This window comes from Mauremys reevesii, linkage group 4, assembly GCF_016161935.1.
Source record: "Mauremys reevesii isolate NIE-2019 linkage group 4, ASM1616193v1, whole genome shotgun sequence".
In the NCBI taxonomy this organism is placed as follows: Eukaryota; Metazoa; Chordata; order Testudines; family Geoemydidae; genus Mauremys; species Mauremys reevesii.
The window spans coordinates 142533310-142549721 of NC_052626.1; the positions used below are offsets into that span (position 1 = coordinate 142533310).

Here is a 16412-nt window from a genome sequence, read left to right on the forward strand (position 1 = left end):
GGGCTGGCGATCAGAGTCTGAAATATTTTTAAAGGGGTTCCCAGCAAAAATAGTTTGAGAACACCCCCCATAAGTCCACACTAAATAGGTCCTAACAGACTGTCTGTTATCTGAGAAGTCCCTTCCTGGCAGGAGAAGAACACAGGACCAAGAGGGGCAGAAACTGGACAGCCAGTCAGGGAGAGGCTTTCCCATCCCAATCACATTCATAAGCCTGAGCGGGGAGTGTATGTACGGGACTCGGTAGTGCGGGGGTTCAGCCTGAATCGCTCACCTTCTGGCGAGGAAGGAAGGAGGAACTCTGTTCCTTAGGACGCTTGAAGAGAACAGCTCCCCCGTCCAGGTTCCCTGCTTCCAGCCAAGCCTCCTGCAAATTTCTACACCACCACCCGCTTTCGCCTCCCAAAAGCTTGACCAGAAGCCAGACGCAGGCCTTCCTCCTGGGGTCCAAAGGGGATGGGGAGTCCTCACCCCCCATCTCAAGTCTGAACCACTCATGGCTTGTGAACTCTGCTGGCAGATGTGCATCTTGCCTGCCTGCCTATCCAAGTTCATTAGAATAGCTTTGCCTTTGTCTCTTCCTAGGCAGCTGGACTGTTTGCGCCAGCTGGTGGTGGTTCTGTGTGAACGCTCCCAGCTGCAGGACCTGGTGGAGTTCCCCTATGTGAACCTCCATAATGAGGTAATTTACTGGCCGTGGGCCAGGGGGGAGAACAGGTATAGTGGAAGGCGGCTGGAAAACCTCCTGTGTCTCTTGTCTTAGGTTGTGGGGATAATCGAGTCTCGAGCTCGCGCTGTGGACCTGATGACTCACAATTACTATGAGCTGCTCTATGCTTTCCACATCTACCGTCACAACTATCGCAAGGGTAAGGCTGTCGGGCATCGCTAGTCCCTTGTATCTTGGCACTGGGCTCTCCTTGCCTGGAATAGCTGTACTAGTAAATCTTGTGTCCGCACAGTCTGTCGTTCATCATGGAGTTCTCTCCATGATGGTGCTGTTTATCTGTCCAGGTGCCATGGGCTTTCTTAGGTGTAGCACTGTTGCCCATCTCTCTGGCCTAGCCAGTGCCTCCTCTGTATAGCCAGCAAATCCCCAGAGGTGTCAGTCCAATGGAAAGAGAATTCTGCTATGCGCTGAAACGTTCATGTCTTCTTCCCCAGCTGGGACGGTGATGTTTGAATATGGCATGCGCCTGGGCAGGGAGGTGCGGACGCTCCGTGGGCTTCAGAAACAAGGGAACTGCTATCTTGCTGCCATTAACTGCTTACGGCTCATCCGCCCAGAATACGCATGGATAGTGCAACCGGCTTCCGGAGCAGTGGTATGAAATCTCGAACCTTCGGCTTATTTTAAAACTGTCTGTCAAAGTGGTGGCTATGGGCCTGGTTTTTTAGCAGTGATCCCTCTTGTTGTAAAGGTGCTTCCACTGTAAGGCCACCAATGGGGTTCACCTACCATTCCTGCTACCATAGAGTACATGAGATTGGCCATAGGTAGGGCCCTACCAATTTCATGGCCATGAAAAAAGTGTCGTGAACCGTGAAATAAGCCCTTCCCCATGAAATCTGGTATCTCCCATTCTGCTGGGACCACCCCAGCTGGGGACTCCTAGCTGTGAGTCCTGGCTGGGCTGGGGAGGGACAGGACTTGTCCTTCCCCTGCACAGCCACTCTCAGGGGGAGATCAGATCCACCTCCATGTGCCTCCCCTGTAGGAAGCTCTGGGGCTGGGCAGCAGCCCTGGAGGTTCCTGCAGCTGGAGGAGGCTTGTGGAGGTGGGTTTGATCTCCCCTGTGCTGCTGGGTGTGCCCCAGGCGGGGGCTCCTAGCTGCGTGGCTCAGCTGGGCTGGGGAGGAATAGGACTTCCTCTTCACCTGCACAGCTCCTCTGGGAGGGTGGGGGAGGAGATCAGACCCACCGCCGGGTACCCTTTGTGTTGGGACCCCATGGTTACCACCATGAAATTTCAGATGTAAAGATCTGCAAACGTGAAATCGACCAATTTAAAAAAACCCTCTGGCCATGAAATTGATCAAAATGAACCATGAATTTGGTAGGGCCTTAGCCATAGGCATTACAGGCTGGTGACTGCCAATCTCAAATGCCTGCTGTTGCCGCTCTCCCCAAACAGGACTGACCCTGTGTATTGGGAGACTGGAGGAAGGAGCCAGCACCAGCCATTGGGCCAGGGCTCCGACTGGGGGCAGGGCGGGTGTCTAGCCTACTGCTCTCAGCCTCCTTTTGATCATACTCAGCAGGGATTAAGCTGGCAACTTTTCTGTTTCATAACATCACTAGGGCGTGATTTACACTAGAGAAATTGATCGGCATATAGCTATGTCAGTGGAGGGGGGCGAGAGAATTGCAAGCTGACCAGCGTAGTTCTGCTGCCAACGCCCCAGTGTGGAGACAAGAGTCCTCACCCCAGAACTGATGATTCCATTCAGGGAACTGGGCTAAGCTGTACTGGCAGAAGAGCTCTTGGGCTGGTATAGTTCTAATAAACGGCTATGCCAGGAAACCCGTCTGTCTAGACAAGGCCCGTGTTGCGCAAGGGGCAAGGAGAACTACCACCAGCTGGTTAAAATGTTCTGATACTTGCTAACCATGTGCAGCCGAAAACTCTGAACTTTCCCAGTTTTCTCCATCTTGGCTGAGGCCTAGACACGACCCGATTGCTTTTTTTGGTCAGCTGTTTGGGAAGCAAAAAGTGAACAATATAGTTACGCATCCTCTTCCCCCCAGCCTTATAACACATGCAGATGGATGGGTTTTCTTTGTATGTGAGGGTGGGGAAAAAAGAGAAACCCATTTTTGCCTGAGACCAAAGAGGCAGCATTGTAGCCCCAAAGGACAACTTTTTGAGCATGTTTAGTGTGTAAAATCTGGTTTAGAATGGAAGCCATCGTGTAACCTGCCAATGCTGTAATCGTCCGAGCCCTGTAGCCATGGTACCTGCCTTGAAGTTCACCTTCCATTCAGGGTGCGCTGTGCTTGTTTTAGCTGTATGCTGTTCTTATTGGGTCTAGTCCTCCAAAAGGCATTCTATCCACTTCAGCTCACAAAGGGGAGGGGATTGCTATAATCAAGGACCAAGCTACAAATTCTGTGCCTTGTTTCCTTGGTTCTCCTGAATTTTGATAGGTTTTGTTTCTTACATAACTGCGAATGCTTCATTTTGCCTCCAACATCTGAGCTCTTACTGCAGAAGTTTGGTTCAGCGTGGCAGAGACCACGGGTGCTGCTTTCTGCAGCCAGATCCATACAGATGTAGCCTTTGGAATTGCGATATAGCCCTACAGCTCTCCCAGTGTGAGCGTCTGAGATGGAGCATTAGATGGGGACGGGGAAGCGGCCTGCCCTTTGAAATCCAACTTCAACTAAACCTTTTTCTTCCTGGCAGTATGAACGCCCAGGAGCGTCCCCAAAGAGAAGCCATGATGGGGAGTGCACAGCTGTCCCAAGTAAGTCACTGGTGCCTCCCATAATTCTTGTATTCCAGCGCTCTGCTTTTCACTCAAAAGTTGTGCCACTTGCTAGTAACCGGGGAGAGGGCTCCCCTCCTTCCACAGCCTCTGTACCACTTGAAGTAGCACTCGAAAAATGTGCTGCCTTTCTCCAATCCCCATCATGGCCTTGGTGTTCACATTCTTAAAATTCCAGCAGACTGATTTGTAAAAAAAAATACAAAACCATCAGAGTTATGACAACAATGGCCTTTCAGTTTGTATTACACTGGCTGCATAACAAACATATTCCTAGCAAGTTCAGGGAAGGGCATATTTCAGCACAACAAACTTAACTCTGCCTTGTTTTGCATGTGTATCTATCTTCATTTCGATATCTGAATATTTTCTGAAGGCATGTGATTTAGTGGGAAATGAGCACCACAAAGGGTCTGCCTGGGGCACCATGTCTCGTTTTTTGTTTTTTTTTAACATTTCAAAAGACAGGAATATTAGTAAAAACTACCTGTTGTGTTAACCAGAGTGTGGCATTTGTAATGTTCTTAACTGGATCTGTCTAAGTGCTGCATAGGAGTTAAAAACTAGCAAGGAGAAGTCAGTCAAGGTGAATTCAATTGTTTGCTGTAATATGACTCCATAGGTTGATAAGAAGGACACACAGGCATGCTAGCCGCTCTGCATAATTTCCAGAGGAGCCATTTTGAAGACCTATAATCTAAAAGTCCTTCACTTGTTTAAAACATGGAGAGCAAATTCTAGTTGTTGCCGGCTAAAATGAGTGTGTGTGTTCTGGAGTCTAGATCTGCTTTATCATGTGCCCCAGATACATCCTTGATTAAGGGACAGCACAGCACATGGCATCTCCAGAAGATCAGTTTTTCTGCAGCCTTCATAAAGCCATTCCCCAGGGCTTCTTCACCCTTAGCTTCACTGACTGAGCATGTGTGTAACTTGCATGTTCATTGTGTGCTGCGGTGTGTGCTAGGTGCCATCCAAGCATAGAAGACATGACCCCTGCCCTGAATATCCTGCAATTTACTTCAGCCGTGATGTGAGCACTGCGGGAGGTAGGGCAAGGGCTACAGGCAAAGGTCAGGTGGCTACTCAAGTACCTAATATGTGCATTTTGGTGGATAGAGGGTTCCATTAGTCACCACGGCTGAGGGTGTTTTAAACTTGGTTTGTTTTATACATAATTGCAGATGCTGCAACTTCTTTCCTAGGGTGCTCTGAGGTTGGAGCTCCCTTTCTGGCCTCGTCTGCCATGCCTCCACACTCTCCTGCAAGTCCTTCCTTAAAAAATGGGTTTTACCAAGTCCCCGAAAGGCTAGTCATCCTCTTTTGGAAGGGTTAACTTAGGATAGGCCTGCACTGCAGTCCTGAGGAGTGATTGCAGCGTATATCAATATACCCGTGATAGTTTTGATTTAACTAGATAATCGAGTCTCATGCTAGGTCAGAGCTGTCTATGCGCGCTGTAATCACCCCACCAGATTACAGGGTAGACATATATCCTAAATGACCACATATGTGCGCTCTTCAGACACTGGTAGGTTGCATCTCAATTTTCCTTTATCTATTGACAGTTTAGACCATAAGCTCTGTAAAGCAGGGCCTTTCCCATCCCCATTGTCTGTACAACATCTGGCCTGCACTGGGCTTCTCTAAATAAACATCTGTTTTGTACAGCAGCTCGCCAGATAGAAATCTTGGAGCTGGAGGATTTGGAGAAGGAGTGCATGTTGGCTCACATCCGACTAACTCTTGCACAGCATGACCCATCGACAGCTGCTGTTGCAGGTAGGGATGGGGTATTGGCCCACAGGGCTCGGAACAGCAGCTCAAAGCTGCTTTTAGAGAGTCAGGGTGTAGTTCGTACGCACGGTGTGGTGATGTGAAACTGTTTTGCATCTGCAGCCACGTTGTCTTGTGATCTCGTCAGATCTCGCAAGCAAACCTGGGATGGACCCGGCTATACTGGAATGGGAAACCTACAAGGGGTGTTTATAAATGGGACAGGGTTCGGAGAAGAGTCAGGAGAATGGTTACAGAATTAGAAAATGTGCTTTACGGTGAGAGACTCAAAGGGTATGTTTACCCTGCAATTAAAAACCCACTGCTGACTTGGGCTCGCAGGGTTCAGGCTTAAGGGGCTGTTTACTTGTGGTGTTTGGGCTCAGGCTGAAGCTGGAGTTCTGGGACCCTCCCGCCTTGCAGAGTGCCAAAGCCTGGGCTGCAGCTGGGGTTGTCAACCCTCCAGGATTGCCCTGGAGTCTCCAGGAATTAAAAATGTCATCTGATGATACCTCCAGGAACATGTCCAACCAAAGTTGGCGACCCTAGGTGCAGCCCAGGCCCCAGCATCTACACCGCAATTAAACAGCCCCATGGCCTGAATCCCACAAGCCTGGGCCATCGGTGTCTAATTGCAGTATAGACTTACCCAAAGAGCTCAGTCTAGTTAGCTTAACAAAGCGAAGGTTAGGGGGTGACTTGATCAGTCTCTAAGTACCTGCACTGGGAACAGATCGTTAATAATGAGCTCTTCAGTCTAGCAGAGAAATGTCTAACGCAATCCAGAGACTGGAGGTCGAAGCTAGACAAATGCAGACTGGAAATAAAAGTTACATTTTTAACAATGAGAGTAATTAACCATTGAAACAATGGTGGAGTCTCCATCACTGACAATTTAAGTCCAGACTGGATATTTTTCTACAAGCTCTGCTCTAGGGATTGTTTGGGGGCAGGTCTCTGGCCAGTGTTAGGAGATCAGACTAGGTGATCACAGGGGTCCCTTCTAGGCTGCTACAAGAAGTATGAACGGTGAGCGTCTCTTCAGTCTATTCTTTAACCAATGCACCTGTAGAATGTCTGGGGCATTGCTGCTGTTACTCACGTTCTTCGCTGTTGTCATGCAGAAGTCTAGGCAAATTGGGGGTAGGGGGAGGTTAAATCTCTCAAGAGTAGGTGGCTCTTCTGCTAGATAAATTCCAGCTCAAGTAATTACCTGCTGCCTCCTTAACGTCTCCTTAACAGTATTTTTCACTGCCTGTCCAGAACCAATACACTTGTGTTTCTTTGTGCTGTTAAACACTGCTGTGTTCCACCTCAGAGGCAGGGTCACTCGTTAGCCTGTAATACTGATGGCTGTCAGCATGGTACAAACGCCACCTAAGAGTAAGAATATCCCCATCGAGGAGCTTCCCTGCTACCAAGAGGCAAACAGGGTTTTGGTTTACAGCCGAAAGAGGCCTATGGGGAAATTTGCTGAACACTTTTTGGTTATAATCTGTTTTGATTAGTTATAATTTTGCCAAACTTTAACTATTTAGGCTCAGGCTTTCTGTGCTTGCACTCTGCCTCGGACTGTGTTTTTTTTTTTTAAATATATATAAAGTCCAGCAGTTTAGGAGAATGAGGTTAAAGAGTCATCAAACTTTCCTAGTCTTTGAGTTAGTTTCAGCCAGTTTACCTGGCACCAAAGTCAGACTTGTTTTTCTGTCATTCCCAGAGTCTCCTAACACTTTTTTTTATTTACACTGTTTATAACCCTGCCACTTTGCACAGTCCAATGTTGCCTTGTGGAGAATTTCCTGACTTCTAAGGTATAACCCCCTTGTAGCTTTCCCAGCGAATCCCTCAGTAAGGCGTTGTACCATGCTGCATTTGAAGAAGATAGGTGAGAATGGTCAGTTTGCGGCATGCGCTGACTGGGTGTTCTGTTTGCGCAGGAAGCTCTTCGCCAGAGGAAATGGTCACCCTCTTGGTTCAGGCTGGCCTCTTTGACACAGCCATCTCGCTCTGCCAGACCTTCAAACTCCCCCTGACACCTGTCTTTGAGGGGCTGGCTTTCAAGTACGTGACATGTTATCATGCTTTTAAGGTTGTATAACACAAATGCTGAAGAACTTGTATTGCATAAGCTTTGTGGAATTATGACCTGGCCTGTCAACTCTCAGCTGTCTCAGAAGCCTGCAGATTGTAGGGGTGTGTGTGTTGTGCTCTTGGAAACAGCTGGGTTTAACTGAGGAGGGCAGGGATCAGCAAAAGGGAAGGAGATGGTTAGTGATCCCCTCCTCACTCCTGGTGTGAGGAGGGCTAAGAGCCACCCCTTCGGGCCACTGTGGGGGAGTCCCACACTTGTGTGTGCATCTAAGCTTGAATTTTCAACCTAAAATGATCTTCAACACACATCAGGAGTGAGAGGCTGCCCCCTAAGATCTAAAAATCGGAAAATGTCGAAACAGGAGTGTTTTAAATCCTTCCTGGTGTCGTGGCTCTGACACGGGGTGTCCGGGCTCTGGGGCTGATGGCATTGATGTTCGCTAAGTGTGCAAAGAGGCTTTCCTCACTGGGTAGCTCGTGTTCTCAAACTGGGTCCGCTGGAGCACGTGTGGGGCTGGCTTCCCTTACATTAGAGAGAGAGATACTGGAATACACCTGGAGTACTTCTGCAGCGTTTCTTTTCACACCGGCAAATGCCATGATTCCACAGGGGTGTATTGGAATCACAAGGGGGCCATGCTAGGAGTGCTTGAGAGGCCATTCCTGCTTCTTGGCACATGCAGACTACACTCCCATGCTCAGTGTCCTGGATTTTCCTAGTGCCCACAGAACAGGTCACGTTTGTTTGGGTCAGGTTGGTTATTGAGGGGCTCTTGTCACTTAGGAGCTAGGGTGTGATTGTTTTTTTTAAATTGACCTATCTGAAGAGTTTAACTTCAACCAAGTGGTTACCCCTGCATCTCCTGTTATACCAGCAATGCCAGGAACTGCTGGGAGTATAACTGCATCGGGGAGGACCAACCTGACTGAACAGTTTCATGGTGTAGCTGTGGGAGGGGAGGGCATGGGAACCCCAGCTTTGTGTGCGGCGTGCAGTGTATGATGCTGGATGTTGTGTGTTCCAGATGCATCAAACTGCAGTTCGGCGGGGAAGCGGCTCAGGCAGAGGCCTGGGATTGGCTAGCGGCAAACCAGCTCTCCTCTGTCATTACCACCAAGGAGTCCAGGTACGGGTGCTTGTTCTTCCTGGAGGAGACTGTTCGGGGCTGCTCTTCAAAGGTAGATGCTGCTGCAGCTTCTTGTGGTAAAAATCTCTTACCAAAACCAAGATTCGTGGGTTCATAAAAATCCCAGGATTGCAGCTGCTTCAGAGGGGACCCTGTAGCATCGAAGCTTTTGGGGAAGAGGACGGCACTCTGGCAATCTATCTAATCCAAACACGCCCCAAGGCTCTGGCCACACACAAGCAGCAGCAAAGCGTGTTTGCCTTTCCTCTATACCTCATTTAGGTGTGCTTATAAATGCACTGTTTTAAATGCAGGCATTAAGCACATGCTGTTGGCCTGGTCACACCTCAGGTAAAACCGGCACTAGGACTGCTGGTACTTGCATTTCCTTTCTTACTTCTAAATCTTGCTACAAGCTCATCTCCAGTTAGCTTCCCCCTCTTAGCTCCAGGTCTCTGTAATTGCTTTTTTCCATGTGGATCCCACCCACCTACATATCTAATAGGGACTAATGCACAAGCTACCCCTTCGCAGTCTAAGCGCAGGAATAGCAAATGATGTACTCTATCCTGTCTTCTAGTGCAACAGATGAAGCCTGGCGGCTGTTAGCTTCCTACCTGGACAGATACAAATCCCAGAACCATCTGTATCATCACTGTGTAATCAATAAGCTCCTCTCGCATGGGGTGCCGCTGCCCAACTGGCTTATCAACAGTTACAAGGTAAATGTTTCTGTGGCCTGGTCTACACTGGGCGGGAATAGCGTAGCTGAAGTCGATGTATCTTATTTCGACTTACCTCCCGTCCTCACGGCGTGGGATCGACGGCCGTGGCTCCCCCATCGACTCCGCTTCCGCTTCTCGCCCTGGTGGAGTTCTGGAGTCTACGGGGAGCGCGGAGGGGATCAATATATCGCGTCTAGACGAGACGCAATATATCGATCCCCGATAGATCGATCGCTACCCGCCGATGTGGCGGGTAGTCTGGACGTACCCTGTGTCTACAGCGAAGGAAGGAGAAGGGGGAGAGACAATTGTGTGGCTGTGTGATTGCTTCCAGTACATCCGCTGGTCAGGAATTTTGTGCTCATGCAATTTATCGTGCACCCATTGTAGTTCAGAAACCAAACCAAACTAAAATAATGTCAAGGGCCATAGAGTCTGATCTTCAAACTAGATTTCCCCTTCCCCAGCCTTGGAAACAGGCAACTTGCTTAGCTGCTACAAAGCCAGGTGAATAGGGCATCTTGGCTACATCTTGGGTTTGGCCAGGCTGCTGAGGGTGTGGGGAGGCATCAGAAGTTAGGATCTGGGAGGAGTAACTTTCCCTGTTGAGGAGGCTGCTGTGTTTGGGGGTGTGGAAGGGCAGGAGGTCAGCGGGGGGAGGGGAGGCTGCTGTGTGGGGTGAGGATGGGGCTTCTGGATAAGGAACTTAGATGGTTGCTAGGAGTGGGGGGGTGCGTGTGGATACCAGGACTCTTGTATGGGGTTAAAGTGAAGAGGGTGCATGGACAGTGGCTCTTGAGGGTTCTTTCAAGGGGGTAGAGCGTGTTGGGGGGGCCAGGGGTCTCCTGGAGAGGGTAGGGGCTCTTCAGGGGTGGAGGGTGCACTGAATGAGGCAGGGGCTGAGAGGAAAATAGTATGTGATGCTGTAATTCCAAGGAGGCCGAATTAAGTTTGCTCAGGCCCCTGGAAACTCTCACTTGCTCTGTTTTGCAGTTTTACTATTCTTTTAACATTTTTATGTCGTTTTCTAAGTTTTGTAAAAGCAAACTGAAAATTCAGCTATTCCATCATGTTGGATCATGCTGACCTAGTCGCAGTAGTAGGTTGTCATCCTTTGTGTGGGCCAGACACTAAAGGGGGATGAGGTCCGCATCTTGCCAGTGAGTTTCACAGGTGTCCTTGTCCCAGTCTGCTGCCTCTTCTCTCCAAATCTTCACACCTCTACATTCTACATGGGTAGCTTCCTCCTTCTCCCCTTCACTGGGGGCCTTGGCAGCACAGCAGAGACAGGGCCACAGCACCTGGTTGCCTGGACTAGGCAGGGAACATCAAACAGACCTGGGATGGAGCATGCTCAGTGCAAATGGAATCTTTGAATAGTTTAGCTGTTAAACTTTTAACAAGCTTCTACTGACCAGGTGCAAACTGAGACTTTCTGAGGATTTGGGCAGATGTTTATGGGAGCGCAAAAGGCACATCCATGATACCATGATACCATGGTGGCTCCCCCACTCTGGCAAATTTCAAGCTCCTGGTCCAAAGCACGGAGGCTCTAGAACTTATCTGTAAAAGAGTTGGAAGACTCTTTTATCATGGGGCAAAAAAGTGTGTTGTTGCTGCTCTTGTTCTGAGAAATGAAACTTTCCAGTAACATTCAGCATGGGAAACTTCAGCACGAATAGTTAGACAAAGTGATAAGCAACTGAAAGCAGGGCCTTACAATGGGGAGTGTTGGGCAACCTTCGCCACTGGTGGTGCTACCTGTGCTGCTGATACTTTGTGCACCAAATCTGTTCAGATCAGTTGAAGTTTAAAATGGTCCAGCTGATTGGGAAAACATTACTCGTTCTTCCTATGAACTCAACTAAGGAGACTTGGTTGGTTGGGTTGAATTTCAACCCAAAAGGAAGATACTTGAGGGAGTGAAAAGGGTTGCCAATGGACTGACTGGCTTTAACCTTCTGCAGAGGTTGCAGTGTCCCTTTCTGAAACCAGGAAGTCTGAAACTTGGATGTCTCTGGCTCCTGGGGTGATGACTCTAGTCAGCTTTGAAGTGTGGCTAACCCCATTTTCAAGAAGCAGCTATATTCTCTGCTAAATCTTATACTCGTCCTTCTCCAGTGAAGCCACTGTACCCTCATCTAAATGTTTGGTTCTTTGGAAGGGAAATGCAGAGAAACTTCTGAAACTGTACACTCAGGAACCAGAAAAGCTTTCCATGGCAGACATAACTTCGTTCCCGTGTGTGCCATATACAGTCTGAGTAACAGACCCATTTGTAAAGTGCTGGGCATGTGGTCGTCCCTTGCCCAGCACGGTATTATGGAGAGGAACAGCGCTTCTTTCTATCCTGGCTCATCCAGTGAGGTTGTAAGGCAAGTTGTGTAACTGAGAATGAGCCACTATCTGTGCTTGTAAATTGGGTGTATTCTAAGGGCTAGGAGGTGTTAGGAGGCACCAGAGGGTGGGGCTGAACTAGGACAAGGTGCTTGTGGGGTGAGTGTATTGGGAAGGTTTTGCTGGGGGGCAAGTGAGCTGGAAAGGGGGCTGCTTGGGGGGCGTGATTGCAGGAAGATTCAGAAGCCCGGAGAGGCAAGAGCTGGCTGGTGCAAGATCCCCAGGGCTGTTAAAAATGGGAGTAACAATAGAATCAGGTGCTTTTGGGGTGAGCCTTGGCAAAGAACGCAGGAGCGAGGGGAGTAGCTTTTGTTCTTCGGCCCAAGCAAATCCCAGGCTGTTGTGTGGCCCTGTGTGTGCCTGGTGCCGTGGGAAATGTAACCCTGAGTGTGATCAGTCTGGTTTAGTGAAACCCTGCCCTGTGCTGAGGGCAGACCCCCCAGCCCGTCTGGCGGTTTTGAGTGGCTCAGGCAACAGAGCCTGGGGAGTCCTGGCTGCAGGCATGTGATCAGGCTGTCACTAATTCTGTTTGCTCGCAGAAGGTGGATGCTGCTGAGCTCCTTCGCCTCTACTTGAATTACGCTCTCCTGGAGGAAGCCGTGGACTTGGTGTTGGAGTACGTGGACGCCTTACTGGGGAAGGGCCATGAGCACTTTGGGATTGAGGTAGGCGAGGGCTGAAACAGCCCCCCTAGTCCCGCTCCTGCGACCATTCCCCATTGCCATAGCAGCTGGTGGCAGCCAGCTCTGAGCCAAGGTTCAGGACAGCTCCTCCAGAGTTCCTTGCCCGCAAAGAGGGGCTCCCAGCTCCACACTGCAGAGCCCTTCTGGCTGGGCCTCTAGGGCAGCGCCTCCCTTCCCCCACTTGGATGAAGGGTGGCGGAAGGGCAAGTGGTGCCCATGACAGTAGTGGAGCTGCTGGCTGAAGCATGAGTGAGGCCCATGCAGAGGAGCCCTGCCCAGCCCATTCCGCTGTGCTGCTCAAGCATGTGTTGGTGGGGCAGTTCGTCTGTGCTGTTGTTGATCCTGGTTCTGTGTAACGCTCCTGGAAGGAAGGTGAGGCTCTTCAGAGAACTAACCCATGGCACCTTCCTGACTGGGTTAATGTGACACAGCGTGCCTCCTGGGGAACATAACCGGGTTCCCAGCTCCTCTGAAGCCAACATCTGGCTGCCGTATCACTTCCTCCTTGCCTGTAACACTGCTAAGCATCTCTGCAGTGACCACAAACCAGTTTAAAGGAGAGACAGTGTGTCCCAGTGGCTAGAGCACTGGATGGGGACTCTGCAGACGTGGGTTCTGCTACTGGCTCTGCCACTGGCCTGTTGGGCGACCGTAGGCAAGTCACTTTCCCCTGTGCCTCAGCTTCCCTATCTGTACAATGGGGATAATTGAGGTCTATGGATTAAAAGTGCTAGATAAGTGCTTAGTGCCTTAGTTAGTACTAATGGCCACTCTTCCCTTTAGTGTCCGTTGTCTGCTATAGCGCCAATGGTGTGGCTGCCATACTCAGCCATTGATCAGCTGCTTCAGGCCTTAGGAGAGAACACGACAAACCATCACAGCTTTGTGGTGAGTACATCTCCACGGTGCTGCCACCCAAAGTCCCGAGCCGGGTGGCTCTGCCCGAGGGGATGGGAGCGATACCAAGGTGCACTGGGGAGGAAGGGAACAGGTGGGAGCCCGCTGACTGTCTGCCTGAGCTGAAGTTGGGTGAATGGTGCACATTGCTGAGCAGCAAGTGACGCTGATTAACGGACTCTGAGTGATGGGAAAATCTACCTCCCCCTCCAATCCCTTCTTAACCTAAGTTATATAGGCTAGTTCAACCGTGAGTGACCAACCTGGATGCAGCCCTGAGTGGGTGAGGTTCCTTGGCAAGTCAGAGTTGATGACCAGAACGGGCCCTTATCTTACATAGAATAATAGAATATCAGGGTTGGAAGGGACCTCAGGAAGTATCTAGTCGAACCCCCTGCTCAAAGCAGGACCAATCCCCAACTAAATCATCCCAGCCAGGGCTTTGTCAAGCCTGACCTTAAAAACCTCCAAGGAAGGAGATTCCACCACCTCCCTAGGTAACCCATTCCAGTGCTTCACCACCCTCCTAGTGAAATAGTTTTTCCTAATATCTAACATAAACCTCCCCCACTGCAACTTGAGACCATTGTTCCTTGCTCTGTCATCTGCTACCACTGAGAACAGTCTAGTTCCATCCTTTTTGGAACCCCCCTTTCAGGTAGTTGAAAGCAGCTATCAAATCCTACCTCATTCTTCTCTTCTCCAGACTAAACAATCCCAGTTCCCTCAGCCTCTTCTCATAAGTCATGTGCTCCAGCCCCCTAATCATGAGGGAGCACTGTGCCCTAGCACCCTGCTACAGGCTCTCTGCATCCTCCAGGGCTGAGAGGGCCTCTCAGCAGAGGCTACAGCTAGGCTGCCCCATTCGCTAACCCACCCGGCTCCTCACATGCCACAGGTACTGTCATTCCACCCTGCGTGGTATGTCCTGTGTAATCTGTGTCCTAAAACGCTTCTGGTGATGGGGGCCAGGGGAAGGGGAAATGGAGGAAAAGGTGTGGAGGTGGCTAAAGCAGAGCTGACAGCAGGTACAGCAGAAGAGCAGCTCTCCCACCAGCAGGAGCCAGGTCTTGCAAAGGGAGTGTGATAATGATGGTCTAAGTGGAGACTTGAAGGGGGGGAAGTGACTGTCCTATTCTGTCCTCGGTGCCGCTCAATCTCCTCTTATGGCTGCCCTCGCTCTTCTCTCCTAGCTGTACCAGAAGGTGCAGGACAAATTAGAGGACTACCAACAAAAGGTCGACACAGCAACCCGAGATCTCTTGTATCGCCGGAACTAGCAGTCTGCGTGACCTGACGGGGCTGGAGACCCAGCCCCAGGGAGAGCTTGCAATGTTCTGCAATGACCGGGCCTTATGCATGGGGCTGTCGCCGTGAGTGGGAAGGTCGGGGTCACACGCCTGCCCCGTGTGCGGCTGGTGGTGCTAAAATACAAAGTCTATTTTTCCATAATGGTCCAAAAACAGTATTCCCTGCCCGAGTCAGGGGATCGGAGAGCTTCTATTTTTAATGCGTTGGAGACCCATTCTGTATCGCTTTGATGTAACCACTTTCAATCAAGAAGATGGTGGGTTAGTTTATTGCGCTGTAATTCCCACGCTCTGTAAACCCTAAGTTCCCTCCATTTCTGTTTTTACCGAATGCCTTTGGCCGGGAGGTCCTGTCGTTCTTAGCCTGTATTATAAATGGGAATGAAAGGGTTTGTCATCTTTATTTATTGTGGCGTTTTTGAATGATCTTTAATAAAATGAAACTTTGTTATAAGCCTGAGTTTTTAGATTGCTGTGTTAAGCCATTGAAAGGAGCGTGTCCCAAAGCTGCAGCGAAGGAGCACTGGCTTGGCATCTGTGCGAGCACTCAGGTGACTGGGTAACAACTGACGACAAGAGAGATTGGTCTGGTCTCTGGCGTTTTGGGCCAGCGGACAACTTTTGCACATTCAGCCATAAACACTTAAGCGGCAGAAGAAAACTCCTTAACTTGGGGGCATCGCAGACTCAACCTGCTTGACAGGCAGACTCAGAATCTGAGACAGGATCTCAACTTGCCTTTAAAACCAGTTTCTGTTTAGATTGTAAGCACTTGGGGCAGGGACTGTCCCTTTGTTCTGTCTACCCAGCACCTCGTGGACATGATCTATGGCTCGTAGGCGCTGCAGCAATAAAAATATTTACTAATCCTTGTGGCCATGAAGAAAACCTTCCAAACATGAACAGTGTCTCGCTGCTGCCGTCTCTGCCTGAGTCTGCAGATAGGCAGGGGCTTGGGGGGAACAAACTCTCTCTTAGCCCCTCTGTCCTAATGGAGCATCTGCTCTAAAGTCAGATGACAGCACGTTAGGGGTCAGCATTAGCTAGTCCATTGCTGAGGTTCTTAGCTGTGAGCCCAGGGGAGGTGGGAATTGGCAAGTGCAGAGGGGCTAGGGGAGATCACGTAAGGCAGAGACGCACAAAGGAGGCTGGAGGAAACCAAGGGCATAGAGGTGCCCATAAAGGGGAACATTTCCCCCCATTGCATGGTGCAGGTGCTGAATGCAGGGCACCAGTTCCTAGATTCTGCCTTTAGTGCTTGCAGGGGGCTCGGCTGGGTCATGTCTGGCTCTTCTGTCCTAGGCAGCAGCCACTGCTTCAGAAGAAATGGCTCATTGCCTGCCCGTCTCAAGGGGAAGGCCAGTCTCCAAAGCAAGGCTGTGGGCAGCTGGGATTTGTAGCACGAAAGGATTTGAAATAGTGAGTTCTGAGCTGACATCTGCCTCCTCCCGTGTGCCCTGCTGGAGAATTTATTCCCAAGCCAAGTGTATTGTTCCTAGCCACATGTATGAGGCTGAGGTTCAACAAGGACAAGTGCAGAGTCCTGCACTTAGGATGGAAGAATCCCATGCACTGCTACAGACTAGGGACCGAGTGGCTGGGCAGCGGTTCTGCAGTAAAGGACCTAGGGGTTACAGTGCACGAGAAGCTGGATATGAGTCAACAGTGTGCCCTTGTTGCCAAGAAGGCTTAACGGCATTTGGGGCTCTATAAGTAGGAGCATCGGCAGCAGATTGAGGGATGTGATTATTCCCCTCTATTTGACATTGGTGAGGTCTTATCTGGAGTACTGTGTTCAGTTTTGGGCCCCACACTAAAAGGAGGATGTGGAAAAATTGGAAATAGTCCAGAGGAGGGCAACAAAAATGATTAGGGGGCTGGAGCACATGACTTATGAGGAGAGGCTGAGGGAACGGAT

The 16412-nt window shown here is 50.0% G+C and overlaps 1 protein-coding gene across 2 annotated transcripts in view; it reads left to right on the forward strand.

The window, feature by feature from the left end:
- NUP160 (nucleoporin 160) overlaps positions 1 to 14948 on the forward strand; it is a 53261-nt gene extending 38313 nt beyond the window's left edge. The window contains exons 26-36 of one of the 2 annotated variants that reach the window (XM_039536922.1): positions 586 to 682; positions 764 to 869; positions 1165 to 1325; positions 3407 to 3467; positions 5160 to 5270; positions 7202 to 7325; positions 8381 to 8482; positions 9063 to 9204; positions 12144 to 12269; positions 13071 to 13175; positions 14378 to 14948. In XM_039536922.1, coding sequence (XP_039392856.1) covers positions 586 to 682; positions 764 to 869; positions 1165 to 1325; positions 3407 to 3467; positions 5160 to 5270; positions 7202 to 7325; positions 8381 to 8482; positions 9063 to 9204; positions 12144 to 12269; positions 13071 to 13175; positions 14378 to 14464 — 1222 coding nt within the window. In that variant the 3' untranslated portion in view covers positions 14465 to 14948. The remainder of the gene's footprint in view (positions 1 to 585; positions 683 to 763; positions 870 to 1164; positions 1326 to 3406; positions 3468 to 5159; positions 5271 to 7201; positions 7326 to 8380; positions 8483 to 9062; positions 9205 to 12143; positions 12270 to 13070; positions 13176 to 14377) is intronic. The other variant, XM_039536923.1, reaches the window with a different exon arrangement.
- The last annotated feature ends 1464 nt before the right edge of the window (positions 14949 to 16412 follow it).